The sequence below is a fragment of the Lycium barbarum genome, chromosome 5 (genome assembly GCF_019175385.1).
Source record: "Lycium barbarum isolate Lr01 chromosome 5, ASM1917538v2, whole genome shotgun sequence".
NCBI lineage: Eukaryota > Viridiplantae > Streptophyta > Magnoliopsida > Solanales > Solanaceae > Lycium > Lycium barbarum.
Window position 1 is genome coordinate 112,600,289 of NC_083341.1, and position 10,040 is coordinate 112,610,328.

The following is a 10,040-nucleotide window of genomic DNA, read 5'->3' on the forward strand; positions in this document are numbered from 1 at the left end:
TGATCACCAAATCTTCATGCTTGAGATAAGTTATTCACCCTCTAGTCAGCAAAACATATAAGAGATGCACTCCCTTCAGTTTAGTTTAAACTTTGTACACACAGATCAGTATTTAGCAGATCCAAAATAGTTATCACACTCAGACCTCACGCTTATACTTTCCTGTTGTACTCAAGCTAATCCGTTAACATGATACCACATATTAGTCATCAATTAACCCTTACACTGGCACAGTTTCTCTAGTAAAATAAGCTAACACATAACCAACTATCCAATTGGAAGTTGAACCAAACTAAAGATGAACACGCACGGCCAGAAACTTGTCTGATGGCAAGGGTATATATCGAGCAAAGTAACAGGGCACCAAAATGCTCCAATTTTCAGAGGAACCATTTTAAACAAAGGAAAACAACACTGTCATGGGCTTCAACATACTCAAACAGCACACACACACACATATACACACAGGCTTGCTTAATTAATAGGGATGTAAATATGATTAATCAAAGATCAAGTTAAGTGGCAAAGAAAACAGACCAATGTTTAACTAACATACACTTAGCCAAATAGCAACTGCCTAATCCAAATATAAAAAATGAGCTTATAAGCAAGCAACAATGTCCAATCAATCCCACATTTAAATTATTCATTCGGTTGTCCAAGCATGAAGCCCAAAACAGGTTGACAGAAAACTATCAAGATTAAGCATAAACAAGATTTAAACCTAACAGGCATGCTATAAGTATAACGCAAATTAAACATTAATCAAGAACATCCAAACATGTCTTAAACTAAACTAAAACGGAACGAAAGTAAAATAACAACAAACAACCAAATGAAACAACAAATTACGTCATATGAACCTTTGAGCACATCCTAAACGACAGTTGAACTAAACAGCTAATTAAATACAGAAAACACACTAGACACAAGAACTAGAAAATGAAAAGGGGCATGAAGTTTACCTTTTTTGAGTGCAGCGAAGTGAGGCGAGGATTTCGATATCTACCTCGAACACTTTGAAATTCGAACTTGCGTATGCTCGGATTTGCAACAACACAAAGCGAATAAAAGCAGAAAACAAAACAAATGTTCTAGAATTTTGACTAGATAGTTCGAGACTATGATTTACTAAAGCAACTGGTTTTTTACGGAGATTTTGAGGCGGCTAATGAACTAGTATTACTGGTGATTTTACCGCTGAAAAATAAACTTGTCTCTTGCTTTAGGGGGTTTTGGGGGTTCAAAACCTGTGATTCTTCGGTCATTTCCTGCGATTCTACCCCCTCCTCTAAACGATTTCAAGCCGCGACCATTTATAGGGTTTTGGCTCGTTTGAGTCGAAGAAAAAGAAGAGAGGAGCGGGGGGACAAGCGGCGTGGTGGGGATGAAGATGATGAAGTAAGGGAAGAGGAGCGGCGGTGGTGGGGAAAAGGGAACGGCGTGGTGGGGGATGGAGATGATGAAGATGATGAATGAGAAGAGAGAGAGAGGAGCGAAGGGAGCGGCGGAGGAAAATAAAAGGGGGGGGGGGAACCCTACCTGTTTTCTTCAATTAAGAAACGGGTCGGGTCCATTTTTGGACTGGGTAGGATTTGGGTTGTGGGCTGATCTGAAAAATGTGGGCTGGTCATTATTGGACTGGTATTAAATGAATGGGCTAGTCCGAAGTGTTGGTTAATTATTTGGCCTGGGGTGAATTAAGTTGGGCTGGTAAATTAAAATGATACCAGGTAAATTAAAATGTGGACTGGTATTGTGAATTGATCCGAAAATAATATGAGTTGATTGGGCTACTACATTTAAATAAAAGACTTATTTAAATAACTTGTGTTAAAATATTACTTAATATAAAATATGCAATTATTAGTGCTCAGATAATAAAAATGGCGTTGTAATAGCCGTGCAATAATATTTCGAAAATCCACAGTAAATAAAATTATTATTTAATTAGGCGAAGATAAATGCGATGTGAGTGCGTAAACCGGTAAAATGTGCTAAAATGATAAAATAATAATAATAGTAAATAATAATAATAATAATAATAATAATAGTAACTGTAATAGAATAATAAAACGTGAGTATTAATAAGAGGCTAAAAATTATAGTAAAATATAAATATATATTTTTTTAATTTTCTCAAAATATTAGAAGCGTAAATAGGTATTTCGGAGGAGAGGCGGGACAAAATTGGGTGTCAACAGCAGTGACAGGAAAAGTATTTGTCACGACTCAATTTGGCTAAGCCGTGCGGACACTTACCTTTCCCACCTCGATAAGCGAACCCTCAACCCAACGAAAATAAAGACATAAATAAATGAATCAATTAAGCAGAAGAGAATAATCATGTAAGTCTTACGATATAATATAGAAGAAAGTGCGGAAATAAGAAATACCCCCAGGGTCTGGTCTAATACATACAAGAGCATCTAAATGAAAATATACAACTCTAAAATTAATAATACATCAAATTTGTATATGTCTCAAAATGAAAAAGTAAGACATAATAAGAGGAGTCTTCAAGGCAGCGAACGTCTCTTGCTCACCCTGTAAACTCGAAGCAGTCCTGATAGCGACTATCAGCCACGGGAGACGGAAGAAGACCCAACCTGGAACTCTGCACTCATAAAAGAATGCAGCAAGTGCAAGTCAGTACAAACCACAATACTGGTAGGTATCATAGGCCAACTAAGTATAGCTAACATAATCTAGACAATAAAGCAAGATAGGCAGTTAAATCAACAATATAAGTCAAACATAATCGGAACCAAGTACACGTCATCGCCTAAGTAGAGCGTCTAAACCCAAATATGCCAGTCTCAATATGTCCAATCCGAAACCAATATCACAAGTAAAACACCAAATCATCTCAATATAAGCTATGATGCAATGCAATGCAATAATGTATGAATGCAACCCATACAATGCTGTGTACACATGTACTTCGGACGGAATACCTCCACGTTTCGGTAGCACAACCCAAGGTGACTTGCGAAGTCTAAGTGATACTCGTCCCGGATCTTTGTTTAATAGACAAATGAGATTTCAGATCTTTACCCATGGGGTTTTCACAAGCACTACCCTGGGGGACCTGCGGAGTCCATGCACTCACTTAATCCATGATTCCGCGACAAACATCGGATAGTGGACTCTCACATCACTCTCATCCAAAAACCGAGCCCAGCTCATCACAGTGTTTCATCAAATATCAACAGTATATCATGAAGAATGAGAATGCGTGCGATGTTTTTATCCATATCAATAATCAAATCAATATCACAAGTACCAAACATGGGTACACCAACAAGCTCATGAAAGACTACACAAGTCATATAGAACTCCATCCTCGTATCAACATCAACAAGTAAGATACTATAACATCACAATCAAGATGTAACAACAGTTCCCAATATCTACTATCAACACGTGGCATCAAGCCAGCACAATAGAACAATCAAGTCACAACACAACGGGGTGGCTAGCCCTAATCACATAATAGGGCCCAACTTAAGGCAATATCCAACCCAACTTCATACTCGAAGGTTTACATGTTGTCTCCGACAATATCATATAAATATATGCTTCGCTACATGAAGTCTCACCAAGGGTAAGCCATAATCTACCTGGATGGCTGAACAACAATACACCAACAATCACTTTTTAGCCTTGCCCTTCCGCTGAGCCTCAAGATCAAAGAAGTCTAGGCACATTCGAAATCTAGATTAGAAATCATGAAGATCGATACCTATATTGCTATCATTCAAATTAGGTCAAGACTAACCCTAGAATTTGGGGAACGGGGCCACAAGGACAAAATGGAAATTCGAGGGCAAAATATCCAATTAAACACTAGGTGATCAAACCCATCAACTAATTGCTAGTTTAACTCAAGGATTCATCCAATTCAAAATTCAAGCAAAACCCCCAATTTTAGGTATAAACCCCAACTCTTAGATTCAAGAATTCAACTCTAATAATGGAAGACATATGATTAACAACCTTAGATACATCATAATCTAGCATAAACCCAAACAATTTCATCATTTAAAAGCCTAGGTAGAATATCCATTAACTCCACTTTTATCTTCCATTACTAAGGAACTAATAAGGAAAGAGGAATTCTAAGATGATTAGGAATAATGAATTAGTAAGGAGATTAGCAGGACTTACCACCAAGAATTTCCCCCAAGAATCTTCCAGAACAGTTCCCAAGAGCTCAATTTTCTTAATGGTAATGAATGATAGACTAAGGGCTTTTTAATACACACTTAATGAAATAATAGGTCCGATACCGCTACGGCGGCATCGGGACCGCTGCGGCGCCACCGCCCCGGTATCCTCTCAGACTGTCGAGACGGTCTGGGCAAACAAGCTTAGTCGCTGGGAGGGCACTGGTGCCGCTTTGGCGGACACCAGGTACTAGAATCCCAAATATTTTTTCAAAACTCAACCGAAATTCCGACCAATTCCCAAGGCCATCTGCTCACAAACCACATGCACAGACCTACATAGAAACACGCTACGAACGCACTCGTGGCCTCGAAATTTCCAACGGAGGTCTCGTTAACCGAGTCAACCCCCGATACCTCATTTTCAACTTCCCAACCCAAGTCCCAAAATGCATCCGGGTGCATTGGGAACCGAACCAGACATACACATAAGTTCTAAACAACCATCCGAACCTCTCGGAATCGATGGATTTTGAAAAAAGGTCCGTTTACCCAAAATTCAACTTTGAGTCAAGTCTTTTTCACTTAAAGCTCAAATTTCACAAAAAGTCGCCCGAATCAAATCTAGACACCTCGGGAAGCGTATCAACGGTCCCTTCGGGTCAAAAGTGTGCTAACCAAGCTTGGAAAGGGGCGAAAGTGCCGGAAAGACTATAACGACCAAGCGAATCGTTACAGTATTATACTTTGTAAATATAAAAAATTACTTGAACACTAAATTGGCTACCACATAAATCACATTTTAATATCTCATAATTACTCATAGTGTTACAAGTGCAGTATTATTTTTACCTTTTAACAGCTCAAATAATTATCATTTTATAGAAATTACTAGATAAATCTTTTGTTATTTGCTCAACAATTAATTATCCGCTTGTATGGTTACAAAAAAATTTCCTCATCTTAATTATGATCTTGCATAACCATTTATGAATAATTCTTTACTTAATTAATAGTATCTTTTATATTGCATTTTTATATTGTTTATATTTTATTTAAATAACGTCATATGATGTTTCGTAGCATTTATATTTCTTGATGTATTAGTTTAAATAACATCTTTTGTCACACTTTGATTATTCGCCGATAAACTCGGTATTCATTTCCCGTAAATGTATTGGACGAGGAAGTATAAATAGCGCAAGATTTAGACGCGACATATATGATTTTCACCTCGGATTTGAAATAATACAAGTAAATATGGTAGTACCCTTCCTTATTATCATCCTTTATTTTAATTTCTTTGTATCCTGACTATGATTACGTGTATTTTGCCTTTTTCTATGTTTTAAGTTTCCTTGCAAAACATAAGCTCTAGTATTTCTTGTTTACCATGTTTAGTGCTTGTTTCCTTACCATACTTCAGATCTTTTACTCCTTGGCAAACAGATTTTCATATGGAAATCTCCAGTTTTAGGAAAAAAATGATTTCGCCCCTAACTGTCTGGTATCTTTAATTAAATTCTTCAATCACTCCTAATTTGCCATTCCCGAATCCCCTTTGATTAGAAGTATAATTTCTTTCCTTTCTTGTGAAGTAACTCAACCTTACTTTCTATTATAAATACCAATTCTCTTTTCATTATAAGGGAAATTTTTCTAGACCCTCATTTCTTGTTTCTCATTGAAAGGTCAATCTCTGCATCTTATGGTATTAGTCGGATATTATTTGAAATGCTTGTTTCAAATTATGTGAAAATATGTCCATTATTTTTCTGGTACTGCATGTGAATGCTACATGAACTTACTTGAAACCTTGCTTTAACTACTCTATTAGAAATACTACACGATATTTTCTACGGAAAACATGACTAAAGGATGGTTTATAATGTTTATTTTAAATATTGTGGAAGAGTACTTAGAGGTCCAATACCTGGATTTGAAGTCATGATATTAGGCATTTCAATTGTTAAATAAGAAATTTTAGTATGTTAGGATCATGGCACCAGAGACAAATTATTTACTCTATCATACATGAATTTAAATTCCTAGTTAGCATTAATAATTGTAGATGTTTAGTAGTTGGTGTGGGTATATTATATTCTTGTGGATATGATACAATTTGAAATATGTTTAAACTTTTGTTGGTATAGGTCGGATCTTAATGTATTTCTAAGCAAATCCTTTTGGTATTGTTAAATCTTTTGCTTGTTAATCTCTCTTTACTCTATTGATTTTTGTTTCACGGGACACGTGCAATGGAGCCACGAAAAGTCTCGATGTGAGACTCAGGGGTGTCCCGAAGGAGTTCATCGCTTGTCTTTGAATTTTATTTTTTATGTCAAGTTCGTGTTGTATAAAGAGATATACTGAAACTTTACTTTTGGGGTGTTGGAAAAGGCCAGGCGGACTAATTTTTTCAATCCGCCTGGCCTATTATTGCTAATGATTTATTTAATGCTGTGATTTCATTCTTTCAAGGGGCCACCTTACCTAAATTCTTCACTCATACATGTGTGGTTATGCTTCCGAAAGTGGAATTTCCCCAGGACTTTGCTGACATTAGGCCTATCAGCCTATGCAATGTCACTAGCAAAATTATTTCTAAAATCTTGAATGCTAGAATGAGTAAACTGCTCCCTAAGATCATTAGCCAGAACCAAAGTGGCTTTGTTAAAGGAAGAGCCATCACCGAGAGCATTCTCCTTGCCCAGGAGATTATAAATGATATTAGTAAACGTATGAGAGGTCAGAATGTGGTAATCAAGCTTGATATGGCCAAGGCATACGATAGAGTCTCTTGGCCTTTTCTTTGCTTTATGTTAAAGATATTGGGCTTTTTTGATTAATGGAGTGATCTTATTTACAGATTCATTTCTAACAACTGGTACTCTATGATTGTTAATGGTAGAAGGCATGGCTTTTTTAAGTCATGAAGGGGTTTTAGACAGGGAGACCCCCCTCTCCCCATCCCTTTTTATTCTCACTGCTGAACTTTTATCACAAATGCTCAACGCTTTACATCTTAATAGGGGATTCAAGGGCTTCTATATGAAGGATCAAGGCCCTAAAATTAACCATCTTGCCTTTGCTGATGACACTATTATCTTCACTAGTGGTCACAAAAAGTCTCTTAAACTTATCCTTGGCACCTTGGAAGCTTATGAGAAAGTTTCTGGGCAACTGATCAATAGAGATAAAAGTTGTTTCACTATGGCCCCTAATACCACCCCAAGTACCATTAGAAGGATTGAAAGAATCCTTGGTATGAGATATGACAAGTTGCCTATGAAATACTTAGGATGTCCTCTGTACACAGGGAGGAAACTTATTGCTTATTTTTCTGACATGGTTAATAAGATTATTAACAGGGTTAAGGGATGGCACCTCAAATTTCTCTCATTTGGAGGAAGGGCAGTACTTATCAGACATGTTCTCATGGCCCTGAACACTCACACTTTTGCTGCTACACACCCACCAAAAGGTACGTTTGAACTTATAGAACTCTACATTTCTAGTTTCTTTTGGGCTGGTAGTGATAGTGATGGAAAACATCATTGGGTTGAATGGAGCAAACTTTGTTATCCATATGATGAAGGTGGTTCCAATTTTAGAAGTATGGAAGATAATAATAAAGCCTTCACTGCTAAGCAGCGGTGGAAGTTTAGAACTTCTAATTCCCTCTGGTCCCAATTCATCATAGCCAAATATTGCAAGGATTCTCATCCTTTAAATTGCAAGTGGAAATCTGGGCTTTCACATAGCTGGCAGGCAATTTGTAAGCTAAAAGACAATATTGATGAAATCATTTGGTGGAAGATTGGTAAAGGTAATGTGAGCTTCTGGTTTGATAACTGGACTAAGCAAGGTCCTCTGAATAATACTCTGGATAATGCTCCTATTCCTTATGATATCAAAGTCAATGAAGTCCTTAGGTACGGGCAATGGGACTAGAATGTCTTGGATATTCAACCTTCCAACATTACCAAGTCCTTTATCACTGATTTAGCTATTGAAATTGCCCATGATTGTGAAGACAGTCCTTACTGGACCTGCACTGAGTCTGGCAAGTTCACCATAGCCTCAGCTTGGAATATTCTCAGACAAAAAAAAAACAACTTTCCCAATTTGATACTAGAATCTGGCAAAAGAAGATCCCCTATAAAATGTCTTTCACTGTCTGGAGGGCGACTCATAATAGGATGCCCACTGATGACAGAGTTATCAAACTCGGCATCAATATTGCTTCCAAATGTTCTTGCTGTTATGGTCCTTACATGACTGCAAGTGCAAAAACTAGTGAACATCTATTTTGTTATGGTAACTATGCCCAGCACATCTGGAGTCACTTTGCAGAAAGAATGGGGATTAATTTCAGAAACACATCTCTGAGGAATCTCCTTTACAATTTCTGGAATTTCAAGACTTTAAACTCCATTTCTTCTTATATGTTGAAGATTATTCCTCCATTCATTACCTAGGAGTTGTGGAGATCTAGATGTTGCTCCAAATAGGAAGATGTAGCTCCTAATCTCAGAAGATCAGTCACCCTGATCACTTTCAACATATGCTAGCTAATCAGGAGCCAATTTACTAAACCAAACATTCCTGATAGTAGGGATTATTTATGCAAATTAATGGACTTACAGGTTTGTGATTCTACCACCTTTATGGTCAAATGGATCAAGCCTCCTCTCCTTTTTGTGAAAATGAACTCTGATGGCTCTTGCATCAATAGAACTTGTGGAGGGGGTGGAGTTTTTAGAGATGATCAAGGGAAATTTATTATGACCTTCACTATTCCCCTTGGTCAGGGCACTAGTAATTATGCTGAAGTTGTTGCTTTCTTGTTTGGTATTAGCTGGTGCCTAAACAATGGCTTTAACTTGATCCTTGGAGAGACCGACTCACTTCTCCTTCAAAACTGCATCACTAATCAGTGGACCTCTCCGTGGAAGATTGAAGAGACAGTGAAGAAGATTAAGCAGCTGATGATCGATAATGGCGTTATTACCAGACACTGCTTCAGAGAAGCCAACGAAGTTGCGGATAAACTTGCAACTCAGGGTCATAGATCCAATGAGAACTGTATTTACACTACTTTGCTACTCTACCAAGGCAAATCAAAGGCCTTCTAAATGTTGATAGATGGGATCTACCATCCTTTCGAGTCAAGAAGAGAAAACTTGGTGTTATCAACTTTTACCCACCTTGAATGCTCAGCTTTACTATCACTGTAATTACTTTGCTTTCATGTTCCAAAGTATAGTTTGTTTTCGCCCAAGTCAATTCATGAAGGCCAGGCCTAGTCCTCCTTCATCAAATGTAATTCTCTTATGGTGGTAATAAAATCTTGACAATTTAAAAAAAAAAAAAGAAGTTGTAATTTGGGCTCTTTAAAATGCTTTAAGTGTTCAAAAAATATTTTTGATTACTGAATCTACCACTATTTTGGGTGATAATAATTTTATTTCACATAGATTAAGGTCCTCTTTTCAAAGCAAGAACTTGGATATTTATTACCTACTTAGAAGATATATTAAACCTCCACTTTGACTTACATCTAATTGTTATGCTATTCATTTTATTCTTATACTTCGTTTTCTTTTAGCCTAATGCTTTACTAGTTTCTCTAATCATTATTGTATTTCACTGCATAAGTTAGTTTCTCTAATCATTATTGTATTTCACTGTATAAGTTTAAACTATTTTTACTATTATATTATCTATAACTAGCAATAATACTAATTTTATGTCTAACCATCATCCTATATTTGGTTATCTAAATTTTTAATACTTTATTTTTCTCACTATTTATTTTATTGGATCATTTTACCTCTAACCATTTACCATGCTATAGGTCATTTTATA

The 10,040-nt window shown here is 36.7% G+C and overlaps 1 protein-coding gene across 3 annotated transcripts; it reads left to right on the forward strand.

Annotated features, from left to right (window-relative positions):
- The first annotated feature begins 5,303 nt into the window (after positions 1–5,303).
- On the forward strand, positions 5,304–9,548 carry LOC132641152 (uncharacterized). 3 transcript variants are annotated; one of them, XM_060358041.1, is made up of 3 exons: positions 5,304–5,432; positions 7,541–7,653; positions 9,031–9,548. In XM_060358041.1, exons 2-3 carry the CDS (start codon positions 7,550–7,552, stop codon positions 9,305–9,307), a joined length of 381 nt encoding a protein of 126 aa, XP_060214024.1. In that variant the 5' UTR covers positions 5,304–5,432; positions 7,541–7,549; the 3' UTR covers positions 9,308–9,548. The 3 variants fall into 3 exon arrangements, with proteins under 3 accessions (XP_060214024.1, XP_060214025.1, XP_060214023.1); XM_060358042.1 differs by having other exon boundaries at positions 5,311–5,423; XM_060358040.1 differs by lacking the exon at positions 5,304–5,432 and having other exon boundaries at positions 5,439–7,653.
- The last annotated feature ends 492 nt before the right edge of the window (positions 9,549–10,040 follow it).